Genomic DNA, 18,750 nt, shown 5'->3' on the forward strand with positions numbered 1-18,750 from the left:
AAAAAAAAAAAAACGAAATCCACCCGTATTCTCTCCAAGCACTTTTGCACCTTGCCGGTGTGTCAGTGATGGTCTTAGTGATATTACAAGTTATTTATTCAGAGGACCAATCAGTTTTATTATCTTTTTATTCTTATTCTTTGGAACATCTCTTTCACCTCAATGTGTGTAAGAGGCAAAAAGTATGGAAACAGTTGCACGCACACAAACAAACACACTTATATACAAATTTATACACATTCATAACTATATCTTATGTTCATTTAGTCATAAACGTGTGTGTGCCTTCCTAGTTGTGTGTTTACTGTGTCCACCTATGTATATTCACTTCTAAACATATACATATTACTACACCCTTATATATATGCTTTATCTTCGTTTAGTCACAAATGCGTGTATGCCTTCCTAGTTGTATGGGTTTACCGTGTGCACGTCTATATTCACATATACTCGTATACATATAAATATATACACTATAACTGTTACGCTGCCGTGACAAAGGAATTTCCCCTATGGGGATCGATAAAGTTTATCTTATCTTATCTACTATGTCCATATATATATATATACTTTATATTCATCTTGTCACAAATGTGTGTGCTTTCCCATTTGTGTAGGTTTACTGTGTATTTTGCTGATGCTCTCTGCTGCAGTGTGAGTTTGCAGATCCACGCCAGCCCTCTTGAGACTCCACTCAATTTCTGGGCCATTGACAACGCCTCTCCCCTCACCATGTCCATATAGATGGATGTCTCTGTCTCTACTGTGGACCTTTAACACCTTATCCCCTTTTCGTGTGTCGTGTTTGTTTTCAGCAATGCTCCGGGTGAAGGGCATGTATGATATAATGGAGAAATAATTTTGAAAATGCACATTAGGACAATGATACAGCATTCACACAGGGACGAGCTGGGCTATCTGTGAGAAGACCAGTTCTGAAAGCACCTATCGATTGCTCAGACAGAGGTTGAGGGAGTTTATTCTGCATACCTTAAAGGAACAGGAATCACTGTATGTGTGTGTGTGTGCATGACTTTCTCTTCAGGTGTTTGCTGAAGAACAGATGCATCAGCACATGCTCATTTCTCTGTATCAGCCATTTTTTTTCCATTCCTTCAAACATGCATGTTATCCACATAGCAAAACCCAAGGGGTGTGTGAGACACGTAGCCCAAGACCTTTGCCTGCCCTTGAGCACCTCATGGTTCAAAATACAACCATTCAATCATCTCCTGCACCAAATGTTGAGAATTATTTCTAAATTTGTTTTAAAACAATCATGTATGTGTGTATCCCATTTCCCATGCTGATGGGGAACAAGGAGCATAATAGGGCAGAAATAACAGAACTTAATATTTTATAAATGAAACACATGGAACAAAGTATATGTCAATATTCAAGACAATTTCTTCAATATCTTATCTGTCTTAAAACTGAAGTTACATTATGCATTTGTGGTTTATCAGTCATGGTGGGGATGAAATGAAGAAGAGGCTATAATTCTTCATGCTGCTGTGTCCTCCAATTCACCTTCAGCTTTGAGTGGCTTACCAGTGTTTATTCAGACAAAATAAAACTTGCACGGTCCAGAGAAGTACTTCTAAAACAAATTTGCACTTAAATGCTACTTTTGATGGATTGAAATCTCTTGTTTTAAGTCTCTATGTGTAAATTAAAGAGACAGGAGATGGGGAAGAGGGATGGGTCCCCTCTTCCCCTGTGACCTTGTCCTTGAATGAATAGATGGAGAGGGGAAGACTGAGGCAAATAAAAAATGAGCAAGATCAATGCAGAGGATATAGCAGACAAAAGTCAGATCCCGGGAGGTGTAACGAGAGGGATCTTTTGTGCATGCTAATTGAAATGCAAGTGCACGAAGGTGCAGAGACGGTAGTTGGAGACTCCTTGTTAGTATAATTTCATCCTTTGTGTGCTCTGAGCCAGAATAACAAATGAGGATAGTGGATTTTGTAATATAGCTAGATAATGGGGGCTGCAGAAAACAGAAACACAGTGATGCGTTGATGAAAGGATGTTAGAGAGACCTGGCCAGAGTGATGAAAGGAAAGGGTGAAGAAATTAGATGTCACCTTGCTTGGGACACCTAGAGAAATTGCTGGCAAGGCGGGCCGAAGGATGACTCAGCTTTAATGCAATAAATGGTCTGGTTTAACTGCTTTAAACATGTGTCAGAGGCCGCGTACACACATCTAAATGATTGAGGGTATTTAATATAGAGTCATTTTACCTAGATTGTGGTGGTTTTGTTCTTGTTTTTATCAACGCAAATAGGTAGAATTGCAAAAAGACAGCAATCTTTACAATCCAGGAATCTAGAACACCACACTAGCACAGCATCACCCAGAGGACACGCAGCAGAGCGCTGGCGTCAGTACCGGATCTGACCGCTAGGGGGCAGCCGAGTACCGAAGTCAGTACCGGATCTGACCACTAGGGGGCAGTAGAGCCGAGCTGCTGCTACAAACCCCGGCGTGTGTTTACTTCCTGGTTTATCGCCTCTACGTGTAACATCCGCAGCGGTTCCAAGCGAGGGAAGTTTCAAATTATTATTTGAAAATATCTTGTAACAATGTATCAGCCGCCTTCTACATTAGTAGATACATGGATTCGGGAAAATAACGAGTTGGTAAATAAGCGGAAGGTAAAGTTGAGCCGTGCCAGAGGACGTAGTCTTTTCAGTATTCAAGTGTTAGCATCTACAATGTTATGAAACCCTATAACTTAACATCGTTTAAATTTAGTAATATGAACAGTCATGCATGTTTTTCCCCATCTTACATATCATTGTGTGTTTTTCTAGCTTTTTTTTTAATTTCTCAAAAAGTTTCTACGCGTTATGACAAAATGAAAAGGGATATATTTTGTGCATTTTGGTGTCAGCGAAGGCAAAACAAAGGGCGTACGATGACTTGTATGCTCGGTTGGACCGTAAGGAGGGAGAGAATGATCTAAACTGGTTGGCGAAACATGATGGAAAAGATGTACAACAGGTCCGGGTGATTAAGGATGGAGAGGGAAATGTATTGACAGATACTAGAAGAGTGATGGAAAGATGGAAAGAGTACTTTGAAGAGCTGATGACTGAGGAAAATGAAAGAGAGGCAAGGGTAGAAGAGGTGACTTGTAGACCACAAAGTAGCAGAGATTAGTAAAAGTGGAGTAAGGGAGGAATTGAAGAGGATGAAGGGTGGAAAGGCTAGGAGAGGCAGCGGTAGAGTTTCTGGCTAGATTATTCGACAGGATCTTAGAGAGCGTGAGGAATGGAGATAAAGTGTGATCGTGCCCATTTTTAAGAATAAGGGGGATGTGCAGAATTGCGGCAACTATAGAGGGATAAAGTTGATGAGCCATACAATGAAGTCATGGGAAAGAGTGGTGGAAACGAGACTGAGAGCAGAAATCAGCATTTGTGAGCAGCAGTATAGCTTCATGCCTACAAAGAGTACTGCAGATGTTGTATTTGTTTTGAGAATACTAGTAGAGAAGTACAGAGAAGGCCAGAGAGAGCTGCATTGCATTTTTGAGATAAGGTTAGAGAAGCCAGACTGAGATGGTTGGGTCGTGTACAGAGGAGGGATAGGGAATATATTGGTAGGATGCTGGAATTGGAGCTGCCAGGCTAGAGGTCTAGAAGAAGACCAAAGAAAAGATTTATGGACGTAGTGGGAGAGGATATAAACGGAACTGGTGTGAGAGAGGAGGACACAGAGAATAGGGTTAGATGGAGAAGGTTGAATCGCTGTGGCGAGCCCTGAAGGGAAAAGCTGAAGGGAGAAGAAGAAGAAAGTGTCAGTCTTGTTGCAGCTGTCTAAGCTGCAGGTGTTTGTTCAACTCGCCTGCATGTGTTTTTAGATTCCATGGCACCACTCCTTCTCAGCAAATATCCATGATAATGAAAACTATCCATCCATCCATCCATCCATCTTCTGCCACATATCCTGCACTCAGGGTGGCGAGGGTAATGAAAACTAGTTCCATTAAATTTTGTTTTTATCTATGTGGATTTGGTGTTCTCTGACTCTTGTCTGATCAAGCTGCTACTCTTGTCACTGCTTGTCCCAGATGTTGATGTTTCTTATTTGGATGTATTCAGCAGCACAATAGAGGAGGAAGTTCTTTGGACCGAGAGAAGGACCAGAGCCGGATCGTATTGTTGACCTCTGAGTTTCAAAAACTTTCACGGAAAATTCAAGGTGCTCTGCCTGCAAACATCTGTGTCAAAATGTCTTCAGTTGGGGAATGTATGATTTAACGTTTAAAATTCCATGTCAATGTCACTCACTATTCTGTAGGTCTTCCTCCTCATTCAGCTCATATGCAGCTGGAGCTGTCAGTAGTGTTCAATGCCGGTTTTCACTCGATTGCTTCGTCTCAGGTTTCAGAGGCCAACCTGCTCGTGTCACGAACATTGGACAGATGTAAGCCTGTGTTGTGAAGTGACAAGATAAACCTAGACTGGGATTAAATACACAATACTGCTATGTATTCAGATTAATCACAAGTTTTACTTGTAATCCCTGCAGTTCTACAGATGACAGGAAATGAACCTTCGACTCCCAACACCAGTGCACCGTGGACAATGGTTCTGAGCTCAGCAAGAAACACAGAGTACAATCCCTCTGTCCTCCACCTTCTAAGTCTGCAGTGGGCGATCTGGCTTGCCACCGGCAGCCTCGAAGATATACACAATTTGCAGGTGCTGTCTTATTGTGTACATACATATATTTTTTGATTAAAATGTAAGTTTTCCTCTACAGGACTGGCTCAGAAAATTAGAATATTGTGATAAAGTTCTTTATCTTCTGTAATGCAATTACAAAAACAAAAATGTCATACATTCTGGATTCATGACAAATCAACTGAAATATTGCAAACCTTTTATTATTGTAAATTGCTGATTATAGCTTACATCTTAAGAAAACTCATAAATCCTATCTCAAAATATTAAGATATTATGAAAAAGTATTTTTTGTTTTTTTAATTGCATTACAGAAGATAAAGAACTTTATCACAATATTCTGATTTTCTGAGACGGTCCTGTATGTAACATTATTGTAACATTCCAGTTCTTGCTCTGGCAAATATACTTGTTATTTATCTCATGGACTTTGTCTGTTGTAAGCCACATCCATAGTCCTGTCAAGTGCGTGATCATTTTAGGTTCAATGATAGTAAAACCTAAAACAGTGCTATAAATTGATGGCCATACATTGATCTGAAGTGGTGTTTTCTCCTGGTGTCGTCCTGCAGGAGGAGTTGTTTTCTTTGTGCGAAAAGCTGTCTGCCGGCGCTGGAGATAACGTGAAAAGAGGACAGTCCTCTAATGTTCCACTGTTGGTGGAGGAGCCTAGAGAGCTTATCACATTGCTGCATGTTTGCACGCACATTTTCAGAGGTCAGCAATATTCCCATTCTTGTTCATTGTTTTCTTTTTCAAGAGCCAGTTGTATTTTAATATGTTAGATGGAGGGCAATGATAAGCTTGATGTCAGCAAGCGGTGTCAGCTGCATTTCTTCTAAGCATATGTTTCAATCTGGAATCATTTCAGAACTGGATACTAGATTAATTAGGAGAACTGGATAGTACGGGATAGTAAGAGTAAATTGTAAAAACTGCCGTGTTACACATTTCTCCTGTTACTCAGACTGAGGAGAGGTATTCTGTCTATAGCCGAAATAACCCACTTCGGAGTAGAAGTGTAAAATTTAGCCTTATTATACCTGCTGCATCAGGTGCTGCTTTTCTGTATACTGGAAACAGATACGTGCAATGAGTATATAATGGGGCACTTTGAATTAATCTTCTATTTTGATTTGTTTTACTAAGGTGCAGAAAGACTGAATGAGGGTCGGTGTTTGGAAGCGCTGACCGATCTACAGATGGCCTCCAATCTTCCTGCTCCCAGAGCTCTTGTAGCATACACACACCACCTCTCAGGCTCCTGTCTGGCCCAAATGGTACAGCTGCATACAAAGTAGACGCATAAAAATGTAAACTTGAACTAACACTCATCTGGAAATATCTCTGATACTGACTAGAAATACTTCACCAGTGTTGGTGACTGTACAAAAACATACACTGACACACCGCCTCAGAATTTATTGGCCCCAAAATGGGATCTGAATATTTTCCAGTAATTCTGCTATGTCTGACTAATATTACATACTGGAGATCAATTTTTTCACTTTCTGTTGCCGGGTAATATTGATTTTAGTCTTCGTGTGTATTTCTTTAGGGTTTCACAAGATGTAATGTGAGTGTGGTTCTACACTAATGGTGCCTTTGTATCACTTGGAATTCAGGATTATTACACAGTGGTTCAAAAATGATGTGGGCATCGTCATCGTTATTAGCAATATCAATTTTTTTAAGGACTTAAGACTTTAGTCTGAGATTAACATGAACATGAAAAATTCACAATCTGCAAACAGATGCAGCACAAGAACACAGAATTGTCCAAAGACAGTGACCACATGAGGTGTATGTAAAAATTTAGATATAAGACTCCAGGAAATAAAAGTGGCTATCAAAGCGACTTTAATACAAACAAATGTGAACCTGCATGTTTGATCATGCACACAGTGATCTTTCTTTTTTCCCCTCATTTGTCTATAGAGCCGCCCTCAGATGGCACTGCAGTGTTTCAAGAAAGCACTGGAGATCGACTCACGCTGCATTTGTGCTCTCTACCAGAGCATGCTCATCTACAAACATCTTGGAAACACACAGGCTGAGATACAAGCTCTGCATTTGCTGCATTCAGTGGGTAACATTCAGTGCATATATATGAAGGGAGGACATCGTACATATCATTAGTTTTCTAAGGCCAGTTAATTGTTGTCTTGACTCTAAAATAGTCAATGTAATGTATGTGTTCCAGTTAGATAGTACTAAGTAGGTGGGATGTGTGTATTCCAGACACTGACTTATCTCCCTGCTTGTATTTTCCTGTACGCTGAAGCACTAACTCTCTCGCCCAACAGATATTGACGCTGCATTCTGCCGCCAAGCCCGCTGTAGCCGACACCGTGCTCCTCCCTTTCTCCATGCTTTTACAGAGCCAGTCCCTGAACAGCCTGCTCTCTGTCCCCTCCCCACTCGCCGTCCTTCACAATTTGGCCCTGAAATGTGTTCTTCACGGGAGGTGACCATCAACATGTCTTTGTCTGCTGTGATCTTTCTCTAACTGTTTATTATTTTTAAAGCACTAATTGAATGCACACACACTTTATTTTGCAGTTAAATGTCTGTCTTGATTTTTTTTTTTTATTCCCAGGGTGTTAGAGGGTGTGGATTATTATCTGGACCTGCTGGCTGCACTGCACTCAGAACATCATCACGGTGTAAGACTGCATTGTCTCAGCACAGTTGTTTTACATCATGTGTTGCTGAAAGGGGATTCTTGAAGTGGTATGTCTCTGTCTCAGTTGCATGCTGAAGTCAGCCAGCTCCCCAGATTACCCAAACTTTACCTCGAGAGTGGTTTTGCCCTGCTGAAGGCCCGGCGGCCCGTCGATTGCCTGACACTTTGTGATGAAGTCATCACCACGACAGCGGAGCTGCTGCCCAAGAAAATGCTGCTGGAGGAGCCTGTGGAGATCAGTGAGCGAGCAGAGGGTGGGGAGGGTGTGTTGATGCTGCTGTGGACTGGGGCTGCCTACCTCATTCAGGGTCACTGCCACACTCAGATGAGGGACTGGAAGCAAGCTGTGATTGACTACACAAGGTCTGTAGGGCTGGGCTGACACTATTTGCATTTCAACGTTGTACAAACACGTAACAGCACTGTTTTGCAGATGCATCAACCTGCTGTTGAAAGTGCACGTTAAAAGAAGAGGTGCGAAGTTTACTGGCTTTTGAGAAAGAAAAAAAAAACACACTGAACATTCCCACTTATTGATGAATGTGCATTTTATTTACAGGTTGCCAACCAGAGATTCTGAGCGCAGGCGTGGCTGATGAGGGAACAGATCTGTTCATTCTGCAGAGGCTGAAAGGGCTTTCACTGGCCTACAGGGGCGTCAGCTTTACACAGACAGAGCAGCTCACAGAGGCACTGAGAGACCTCCAGCTCAGCTTGCTGGCTTTCCCAGGTACACATAAAAACAAACCAAAAAAAAAGGTAATTTTATCTATTCATCTGTACAGATCTTTTGAACATTTTAATCTAGGGGATCTCAGTAACAGAGATCTTAGCTTTTCTGTAAATACAGTAAATGTTGATTTTTATTTCACCGTGCTGCAGTAAGTGGCAAAATGAAAATCTTGCACTGATAAAATCAATAATGGATACATGAACATTAGCATCAAGCAGAACATACTTGTTTATTCTGTGGAAGTTCTTAGTCATCCAGGTCATGGTGGACTAAGAGTAAGTTAGAGAGTAAGATACTATCCCGTCGAAATATTCTTGTCCTGACAACTGGACTTGAATTTCTTCCTCGGAGGTGACCGACTTCAGCATGCAACTGAAACAGGGACTTACCACTTCAAGAATCCCCTTTAAGCAACACATGATGTAAAACAACCGAGCTGAGACAATGTAGTACTACACCGTGATTGTGTTCTGAGTGCAGAGCAGCCGGCAGGTCCAGATAATCATCTACACCCTCGAGCACAGTAGAAATAAAAAAAAATAAAAATAAATCAAGAATCAAATTATACTGCAAAATAAAGTATATATGCTGTGTATATATATTGATGTGTTAAAAATGGTAAGCAGTCAACGAAGGATCACAGCAGACAACGGCACGTTGAAGGTCTTCTCCTGTGAAGAACACACTTCAGGGCCAAGGGATGTGGAGTCTAGTTGCCAAGACATAGTTCTTTTGCACTCTTTGACAATATGCATAATTGTGTCATTTGTGTCGTTCCAGATTGTCAGTGTGCCGGACTTTGGTACGGTGAAGTGCTGTGGAGGCTCGGCAGGAGACAAGAGGCAGCTACCTCTTGGAAGAAGACTTGGAGTTTCACAGTTAAATCATCTTTAGAGTAAGAAAGTCATTCTAACATTTAGCCATGTCATTGGATAATAAAATAATTAATTTTTTCCAATGCTTTGATCGCTGTTCACAAAGTTGCAAGTATCATGTTGTTTTCTCCCCTCGATCCTTGTTGCTGATACGTGTCAATAGATAGCAATATTTGCTAGTATACATTAATGTAATGCTTAAGAAATATAGGTACAACTTGAAGAAAACAGCGGGCCAAAACGATTACTGTGTCCAATTCTCAGTCTGCCCTTCATTACTTGTCCATAGTGTTGTGGCTCTCTGCTTCTCACATTATTATTATTATTATTAATAATAATAATAAAAACAACAATAGATGCTACTCTATTTCAATACACTATCCCGTTGCTGCTGCCACACATGATTTTCATCTCCCCACCCAATAGTCTTCTCCTTTTAGTTTAAAAATGTAATGGCATTTTTGACTGTCACCCCCTTTTGTGCACCTCTTTTGCCAGTTTGTCTAGTCCATCCTTGTAAAAACACACCCCATAGGGAAGATCCTGATACCCCCCGGGTGTTTTTATCTTACTCCCGGTGAACGCAGGAAGTGAGAAAAGTTGAGATCTCAAGAAAAGAAAGGTCAATGTAAACTGTACCTCCCCTCCCATTCATCTTCTCCCATCAGCAAATCAAAAAAAGCTCAAGAGCAGAAATCAAGGGCCCCAGTTTGTATAATGATTGCAGTTGAGAATTGTGCATATATGTGACGATTTTTTTTTTGTTTTAGGAGTGTTCCTGTGTACTTAGGGGAGCCCCAGTGTGGACCTGTGTTGGACTCTAGAGAACTTCACAGTAGAGTCCAGGAGCTTGGTCCTAGCTAGCTCACCTGGAGGAGAAACAGGAGATTGTCTCATCGCTTGCCCAACGGGATCCGTTTTCCCTGGCCTGCAAAAAGAAAGGCAATGTGGATGAGCGCAACCCTATTATGAACTGGTCTGGGCCTCATGCATTAAAACATGAGAAAACGCAGTACGTTCTGTGCTTGATCATGAAAGGCCTAAACTTCATTGTACACACAAAAAAGCGATTCCCGCGTGTATATCCTTTTTATTTTTTTCTGATAAAGTGAATTAAAACGTGCAATTTTGTTTCTGGATATTTGCCACACACTGTCTGTAAATTGTGTTTTGAATGAATGTCTCAATAAACGCAGATGACTTTGACGTTTGTCTTTGCACGGCAGCGTTTTTTTCGATAATCTGCATCAATACTTAATCATTCATTTCATGCTTTTCGCGATGTTTTCCTGTACCATTGCTACGACCGAGGGTCGAATTACCAATAAAAGGTAACTTATCTGCAGCAGGCACAGCCTACTCATCTGCAACTGGCTAATGTTCACAATATTCTTTGTGACGTCAGACTCCGGGTTCTTTGATTGGTTTCCGAATATGATGGACACGCTTTCGCCAATCAGAGCGAAGGATTCATCCAGCTCACGGTATAACCATAGAAAAGCACGGAAACGCCAGAGGATTCGTGTTATCACTGCGAACGTAGTGTAAAGAGAAGCGGTTAAGCCTCTTAAATATTTAGCTAGAATATCTGTATTTATTATTCGTACACCAGGTGGACAACCATGGCATCGGGAGGGGAGTAAGTTGAATTAGCTGATTTTGTTGATACGTGTTGTTTAGAGCAAACGCCACTGAAAAGGCTAACGTCAACTCAAAATACGTTGGGTAACTGAAGCTAGCCCGATTGCTAACATACTGGTAATTTCGCTAGCAGGAGAGCTAATGGGGTCAGTTACTTCAGCCTCCGCACTTGTTCGACTCGGGGAAAACTGACCATTCCAGAACCGATGGCTCTGCGTTATACTGTCGTATATAGCAAATACAATTTCCTTATAGATATTCATTTGTTGCCATCCATACCGCTGCCGTTTGTTCGCCGATTATATTGAGTTAGCCGGCTGTATGACAGCGACTTGACAAAGCGCAGTCATGACTGTCGTGTTTGCCAGAGTTAGCTTAGCGCAAGTGTCAAGGCCAGCGCCAGCCACCATTACACCGAGAAGCTGGCCTATTCACCGGCTCATAGCTGGCACCCAGAGTCGGGGGTGGAATATTAATTAGAAAATATAACTTATTTTAATTGAAAATCGGTATTTTTGTGTGAACCAAGAAACTAATCCTAATCACATCGAAAGCTAGCGTTACCGGGAGCATCCGTAGCTGACGCTCGAGACATAGCACGGTGCACCAAAGCTAGAAGGCTAGCAAGATAGGGTACACTCAAAATAAGAGAGCTATTTTCAAGCGGAAACATGTTATTAATCAGAATATTTTATACGTAGTTGTAATATTCATCATCACTGTAGCATTATTCAAAATCTTCGATCTGTCCTAACGTTTATCCCACTGTTATGGCAATTTAGCAGGCCAACAAAGTTTTTTTTCTAATTCTTTTGCTGTGTCATCTGGGCTCGCTTGCCAGTCTGTTAGCATAAACGCTAGCATTAGCATTTAAACAAAAAGGAAGATAAATTACAAAAGCGATAAAGATACGTGTGGGTGCCAGTTTTTGTTCTTTTAGTCGATGGTTCCTTGATTATTTTTCCCGTTTTTTCCCGTTCGCATTATCTGTCGGCAATTTTGGTACGTTCGAGCTGGTATGTTGTGTAGACATGCCAGTTATGATTTTTACGATAAGTAACAAAATGGAGACACTTAGGCAACATTATTTCAACATAATTGAACACTCGGTACTTTTGAAAAAGGACAACCGGAAATTAAACTACAGCGCATCCAAATTCACAACGGGTCCATGGAGTTTAAAATAACGTCCCATAGCCAACAGTCATTTGCCTTTTTAATAGTGTTGTTTTTTTTTTTGGTTTTCGTTTTGGTTTGGAGCGGTATAGGTTCTTGATGAAGCACTTATAAATCATCTGTTTTAACCTTCAGTTGATCTTTTTTTTTCCTCCATTCCAGATCAAAAAATGATGACCTAGCCACTGCAATTCTGAAACAGAAGAACAGACCCAACAGATTGATCGTTGATGAATCCATCAATGAAGACAACAGCGTGGTCTCTCTCTCTCAGGTTCATACTCATATTTTATGTATTCAGTGCGCAGTATCAAATTCACATCTTTATAATGTGTTCACATTAGTATGAAATAATAGATCACTTGATCTCCTTTTACACCAATAATGGAAATGTATTAGGATTCCTATGATATCTCTAATTTATCTTGTATTAAGACCAAGATGGATGAGCTGCAGCTGTTTCGTGGAGACACAGTGCTGATGAAGGGAAAGAAAAGACGGGAGACCGTATGCATTGTACTATCTGATGACACATGCTCTGATGAAAAGGTCCGCATGAATAGGGTGGTCCGCAACAATCTAAGGGTCCGACTGGGGGATGTCATCAGGTACCTAAAAATACCTATGTGTTAAGCTTCATTGTGAACCTTAACGTAGGAACAGTGTTAACTGTGGGCTTTACTTTAGCATTCAGCCATGTCCAGATGTGAAGTATGGAAAGAGGATCCATGTCCTTCCAATAGATGACACAGTAGAGGGAATTACTGGGAACCTGTTTGAGGTTTACCTCAAACCATACTTTTTAGAGGCTTACAGGCCTATTCGCAAAGGTTGGTAAAAGCAAAAATTTAGCATTACTTTGCTGAAAAATACTGTATTAAATGGATAACATGTTCGCTCTGACCTTGTTTTCATCTGCGCCTGTTTAGGTGATATTTTCCTGGTCAGGGGCGGCATGCGTGCTGTGGAATTCAAAGTCGTTGAGACGGATCCATCTCCATACTGCATTGTTGCTCCTGATACTGTCATTCATTGTGAAGGAGAACCAATTAGGCGAGAGGTAAGCAGAAGATGCAGAGTCTGAACTATGGTTCAAATTGACCAAATTCATGTTGATATTGAAACAACCATTTTGACATACAGGACGAGGAGGAATCTCTGAATGAGGTGGGCTACGATGATATTGGAGGTGTGAGGAAGCAGTTAGCTCAAATCAAAGAGATGGTGGAGCTGCCTCTTAGACACCCTGCATTGTTCAAGGCTATCGGTGTCAAGGTAAGAACGTATAATTATAGCAGTCCTCCATTATGGAAAATTTTCAATATGGAATTTTTTTAGCTTATTAATTTTTTTACTTGTCTACCATTTGTATCTGGGATTCATTTGACTATTTGACCACTATTATTTGACTCAAGTATAAAATTTATTCAGAGTCTATGTAACTCTTCATTACAAGTTAACTGTAAATGTAACAATTTACATAATTATATGATTATGTAACCTAAGTGGGGGGAAAATATCCTTTTCAAATATATTGTCATTGTCAAAGGGCGTCTGATGTCATACAGGGTGCTGTGATGATACTGGAAAGAGTTTTTGATACTTTGTGGGAGTGGGGTGCGTTTATAAGAATGATGGGGTTGGTTTTTATCAATGACCACTGAAAAATGTATATTAACATTCATGGCACAAATTTACCTCCACTGATTGCTTTGCACGCACAGATTTTAATTTTGAAGAATTTAATATTTAGTTCCCAATGTTACAAATGCTCTTACCTTATAATCGCTGTGTTTTCAGCATTAAATTCTGTCATGTTTTTTAAATTTTGCTATTGACTCTTACAGCCACCACGGGGAATCTTGCTGTATGGACCTCCAGGAACTGGAAAGACCTTGATTGCTAGAGCAGTGGCTAATGAAACTGGAGCGTTCTTCTTCCTCATCAATGGTAAAAAAATATGTACATTTTTAAAAACTTTGTCAACAGTTGTCTTCTGAGGCAAGTGGTTTGCTTTGCCTTTACTCGAAATAGGCTCCCATTTTCAGTTTCACTTTGGTGTAAAACCTGACAAACATCTGGCAGAAAGTTGCAGTTTCATACTGAAGAATATCCTGTGCTCTGAAGCTTTTACTTTGCATAAATTTAAGTTTCTAAAATAAACTAATTTTTTTATTTTCTGCTTTTATAGGCCCGGAGATAATGAGTAAACTTGCTGGAGAGAGTGAGAGTAACCTAAGGAAGGCCTTTGAGGAAGCAGAGAAGAATGCTCCTGCTATTATCTTCATTGATGAGCTTGATGCAATTGCGCCAAAAAGAGAGAAGGTGAGTGCAGAGAGAGAGCAAAACTGAATTATTTGTAAGTGGCTTGGTGTCCTAGAATCAGAAAACATGGAAGTTCGATGTGAAAGGCTTCCGTTTCTGTGATTAACCTTTTTTAACTCTTATCAGAAATTCTCTATGCGCTTACTCATGGTCGATTCAGGCAGAAAAAACTCAAATAATGGTTCGGTAAAATGTCTGCGTGAATTACAGGATCTGACATTTCTATTAAAGCATTTGTCTCTTTGTAGACTCATGGAGAGGTGGAGAGGCGCATTGTTTCTCAGCTGCTTACTCTGATGGATGGTTTGAAACAGAGAGCTCATGTCATAGTCATGGCTGCTACTAACAGACCCAACAGCATTGACCCTGCTCTGAGGAGATTTGGTAAATCAAGCACATTTTCAGTTACTTCAGGATCTGTGGAAGCATCATTTTTTTGCTAACAGATTTGTTTAAAAAAAAAAACAAAAAAACATATACACTCACATAAGGTTGACCAATGCTTTCAACATGTGTTTTTATTCAAAGATGAAGTGTTTAGAACATGTTTCGAATATACTGTAGCGAGTCACGCATGTTGGGGTTTATGTTGATGCATGTTTTCTGTGCATTTTTGGGGTTGCTGGGAGTTTTGTTTGGGTGCAATTGGCGGGATCTGAGGTATTGCAGGCTCATGAGGCGTGGCTGTGGCAGACAACAGCTATTGCTGATTAAAAGGACGTTTTCCCGTCAACCAGGTGTCTTTCCTGACTAAAACGCTACAATACTATAAAATCTCGGGAAGACTTGAATTCTTATTTAATTTTTCAAGTTCTAGTTGTTTGTTTATGGTCTTTTAGATTATTTTGTTTTTTAAGGCATGCGACTAATTTTTCAGCGAAGTGTAGTATCAGTAACCTATTGTCAAGTACATTGGGTTTTCTGCCTTATGTTCCTTGGTCTCTTTTAAAAGTGTAGCTGTATTTCTGTCTTGCCATATCTCGTTCATGCATGTTTTGCTTGCATAGAGAGCAAGTGAAGGGTTATGTTTGCATATTTTGATAGCAGTGTTGATTTTATTTTTTATTAATTGTGGTAATCCACTGAAACCAAACAAGTACTAGTCTGAAGAAGTCAGTCCTTGAGTTGTAAGCTATTTATACAATCTGGAGTTGTTTTATTTTAAATATAATGAATGAATGATTTTGATAGTGACTCTTGTCTGCCTCCAGTCTTTTTAGTTAACAAACAGCCTTTCTTTTTTTGTGTGTTTTCCTGCACTAATGAATTTGCTTGAATCTCAACCCCTTCAGGCCGTTTTGACAGGGAGGTGGATATTGGCATCCCTGATGCTACTGGCAGGTTGGAGATTCTCCAGATTCACACCAAAAACATGAAGCTCGCAGACGATGTTGACTTAGAACAGGTTTGGGGACCCAATTCCTTTTTTGAAATTCCACACTTTTCAGTTTGTTTTATTCTGAATCTGGCCTTACTCACAATGTCTATGAATAGAAAATGGACATTCAGTGCTCTCGCTCTGTCTCCGATTGCAGGTAGCCAATGAGACCCATGGACATGTGGGTGCAGATTTGGCTGCTCTTTGCTCTGAGGCTGCCTTGCAAGCCATCAGGAAGAAGATGGACCTGATCGATCTCGAGGACGAGACCATTGATGCTGAAGTGATGAACTCCCTTGCGGTTACCATGGACGATTTCAAGGTAGGGCCAATTTTTTAAGCATTAATTTTTTTTTGTACTCCCAATGCTGGTCTTCTCAGTCCTTATAGTCCATCTCTGAACTGTCCAACAGTGGGCTTTGAGCCAAAGTAACCCATCAGCACTCAGAGAGACTGTGGTTGAGGTTCCCAACATTACCTGGGAAGACATCGGAGGTCTCGAAGATGTCAAAAGGGAGCTGCAGGAGTTGGTGCAGGTAGGATTTGTCTCCCCATGGGTTAAAATTTCATCGGAAATAAATGATCACAAACTGCATAGTCCCAACTGCTGTCCTCAATTTTGTCCCATTTTAAATATAGTATCCCGTGGAGCACCCAGACAAATTCCTCAAGTTTGGCATGACGCCATCCAAGGGTGTCTTGTTCTATGGTCCGCCTGGTTGTGGTAAGACCCTGCTGGCTAAAGCCATCGCCAATGAGTGCCAGGCAAACTTCATCTCTATCAAAGGACCCGAGCTGCTCACCATGTGGTTCGGAGAGTCTGAGGCCAATGTCCGAGAGATCTTTGACAAGGTAAACCTTTCAGTCGTGGGTTTTTATCACCCCATTGCTTGGAATAAGTTTTATTGGCATGCTGCGCTGTTCTGAGATAACCTCTTAACACAAGTTATTTATCATTTTTGTGTATCTGTTTTCAGGCCCGTCAGGCAGCCCCGTGTGTGCTGTTCTTTGATGAGCTGGATTCCATAGCCAAGGCCCGTGGTGGCAATGTTGGAGACGGCGGTGGAGCGGCCGACCGCGTCATCAATCAGATCTTGACGGAGATGGACGGAATGTCCAGCAAGAAGAACGTCTTCATCATCGGTGCCACAAACAGGCCGGACATCATTGACCCTGCCATCCTGAGACCCGGGCGTCTGGACCAGCTCATCTACATCCCCCTGCCTGACGAGAAGAGCAGAATCAGCATCTTGAAAGCCAACCTCCGCAAGAGTCCCATCAGCAAGGTCGGCATCTCTTTACCAGCCTCTTGTTTCTCTTATTTTCTTCCTTTTGACTCTGTACTGTTGTGCAAACTCAGAATGATATTAATTAGCTTCAGACTTTTATGCTTGTAATCTTTCAAGAGGCGTAAAGTGATACCCTATTTAGCATCCTGCTAAATGCCTTCATCAATCCCTCTTTCAATGTAACATGTACACAGAAATACTCAAAGAAACAAATCAAAATGCTGTAATCCAAGTTCATCAAATATACAATTGATTGATAAATTATAATCTTGCACAAATAATGAATATTTCAGCATTTTCTCTCATACCTGAAAAACTAATCAACTAACCTCTTAATGAGAGTTAATAACTTAAAGATGAAGAGATGATGACCATACACATTTATTCTTCTCAGAATTCGTGTTTTTCACCCATCAGAAATGCTTTCCAGTATATTTTCTAAACTCAAATTTTTCGTCGACAGGATGTTGACTTGGACTACCTGGCCAAGATGACCAATGGCTTCTCCGGCGCTGATCTCACAGAGATCTGCCAGCGGGCGTGTAAACTGGCCATCAGGGAGAGCATCGAGAATGAGATCCGCCGCGAGAGGGAGAGGCAGACCAATCCATCAGCGATGGTCAGGGCCTGCATTTCCCGTACGTTTGGTTTCATATGAGTGTACAGTTGTTAACTCTGCCCTCTCGTCTTTTCACAGGAAGTAGAAGAGGATGATCCTGTGCCGGAGATCAGGAAGGACCACTTCGAGGAGGCAATGCGATTCGCTCGTCGCTCTGTCAGTGACAATGACATTCGCAAATACGAGATGTTTGCGCAGACACTGCAGCAGAGCCGCGGCTTTGGCAGCTTCAGGTACTTTTCAATAAATTCTACTTATATACTCTTGGTTTTAACCAAGTTTTGCTGTTCTATTTCTTCCTGAATGACCAACAAAAAAACTGAAGGAAATGTTTTCAGAAAGCTCTCAACATGTTGAGATAAATGACCCGGTCCTTTTTTTGCCCCGCTCCAGGTTTCCATCCAGTGCTGCAGGGGGCAGTGGTCCAAGCCATGGCTCTGGGGGAGCCGGTACTGGTCCCGTTTTCAATGAGGACAACGACGACGACCTTTATGCATAAATTTACGCTGCCCCACGGTGGTCAGTACTGGGATCACAACTGTACAAATTCTCACCAGATTCCACATTTTTAGGACTTTGTGCTTCTTTCTTGTGTTCCTTTTTTTTTTTGTATGATTTTTCCCTCGAAGAAAAAGCATGTAGCCGCTTGGTTTGCCCTGGCTTTGATGTAGGAAGGGTAAAGGGGTGTTGGAACCAGCAGGTGAGTGACTGACGCAGGTTTTTTTTTTTCCTTTTTTTTTCCCAGTGGGCGGGGCGGGGGTCTGTTGAGTGGCCTCATTTTCAGTATATCACGACCACGGACAGAATTAGTGACTGGATTCCATGATTGATCATATGAAAGGAAAAAAAAAATGCTAATGGCTTCCTCTTTTTTTTTTTTTCTTTTCTTTTTTTCTTTTTTTTAAAAAAAAAAACAAAATAAACAGTAGCATATAATGTATTACAAATTTGGTTGTTGAAAATAAAATCTCACAAAATGGAAGGGTTTTTTTTTTCTTTCTTTTTTTTGTTCTTTTTTTTTTTTTTTTTTTTTTTTTAGTGTTTACTTCCAACCTCTTTACTGATTGATTTTTACATTGTTCACTATCTGTACTTGTTGAAGTCTCCATGTATAAATACTATTGTTATACATAGCTAAAACACGTTTTCTGTGTCATAATCTTGTACTCTGTGAATAGGGCTACGTATTTGTTCATTTTAATCATAACATCTACTTACTTATAAACAGACTAAGTTGAAAGTAGTAAAATTTATATTACCTGTTTTTGGTTTGAGAGAAAATGTGCGCGGTCAACCCGCAGACACTGAAGACTGATTTCAACCTCAAAT

General features: G+C 40.8%; 2 protein-coding genes across 6 annotated transcripts; both read left to right on the forward strand.

Annotated features, from left to right (window-relative positions):
* The first annotated feature begins 2 nt into the window (after positions 1–2).
* On the forward strand, positions 3–10,182 carry fancg (FA complementation group G). Of its 5 annotated transcripts, XM_086173634.1 has the most exons (15): positions 1,739–2,662; positions 3,874–3,979; positions 4,115–4,214; positions 4,314–4,439; positions 4,545–4,717; positions 5,272–5,416; positions 5,849–5,979; positions 6,638–6,784; positions 7,006–7,166; positions 7,299–7,365; positions 7,450–7,748; positions 7,819–7,859; positions 7,945–8,115; positions 8,899–9,013; positions 9,764–10,182. In XM_086173634.1, the coding sequence occupies exons 2-15, from the start codon at positions 3,908–3,910 to the stop codon at positions 9,855–9,857; spliced, it is 1,842 nt and encodes a 613-aa protein (XP_086029760.1). In that variant the 5' UTR covers positions 1,739–2,662; positions 3,874–3,907; the 3' UTR covers positions 9,858–10,182. The 5 variants fall into 5 exon arrangements, with proteins under 5 accessions (XP_086029757.1, XP_086029762.1, XP_086029760.1 ...); XM_086173631.1 differs by lacking the exons at positions 1,739–2,662; positions 3,874–3,979 and adding an exon at positions 3–182; XM_086173632.1 differs by lacking the exon at positions 3,874–3,979.
* Positions 10,183–10,493: 311 nt separating this feature from the next.
* vcp (valosin containing protein) lies at positions 10,494–18,561 on the forward strand. The gene is made up of 17 exons (XM_086173920.1): positions 10,494–10,632; positions 11,973–12,084; positions 12,246–12,418; positions 12,498–12,640; positions 12,740–12,870; positions 12,954–13,085; positions 13,658–13,760; positions 14,002–14,135; positions 14,384–14,519; positions 15,428–15,540; positions 15,671–15,835; positions 15,927–16,049; positions 16,153–16,365; positions 16,491–16,799; positions 17,266–17,421; positions 17,500–17,654; positions 17,815–18,561. Exons 1-17 carry the CDS (start codon positions 10,616–10,618, stop codon positions 17,918–17,920), a joined length of 2,421 nt encoding a protein of 806 aa, XP_086030046.1. The 5' UTR covers positions 10,494–10,615; the 3' UTR covers positions 17,921–18,561.
* Positions 18,562–18,750: the final 189 nt, after the last annotated feature.

Source organism: Fistularia commersonii, chromosome 26 (assembly GCF_037954325.1).
Source record: "Fistularia commersonii isolate RoL2024-O1a breed Wild chromosome 26, RoL_Fcom_v1.0, whole genome shotgun sequence".
NCBI classification, from domain to species: domain Eukaryota; kingdom Metazoa; phylum Chordata; class Actinopteri; order Syngnathiformes; family Fistulariidae; genus Fistularia; species Fistularia commersonii.

Excerpts from the sequence above, each read along its gene's own strand:
- fancg (XM_086173631.1), top strand. The coding sequence starts at position 69 with ATGGTCTTAGTGATATTACAAGTTATTTATTCAGAGGACCAATCAGTT. Across the intron at positions 7,366-7,449 it reads ACTCAGAACATCATCACGGT|TTGCATGCTGAAGTCAGCCA; the intron begins GTAAGACTGCAT and ends TCTCTGTCTCAG. Across the intron at positions 8,116-8,898 it reads CAGCTTGCTGGCTTTCCCAG|ATTGTCAGTGTGCCGGACTT; the intron begins GTACACATAAAA and ends GTGTCGTTCCAG.
- vcp (XM_086173920.1), top strand. Across the intron at positions 13,086-13,657 it reads TCAAGGCTATCGGTGTCAAG|CCACCACGGGGAATCTTGCT; the intron begins GTAAGAACGTAT and ends TGACTCTTACAG. Across the intron at positions 14,136-14,383 it reads TTGCGCCAAAAAGAGAGAAG|ACTCATGGAGAGGTGGAGAG; the intron begins GTGAGTGCAGAG and ends GTCTCTTTGTAG.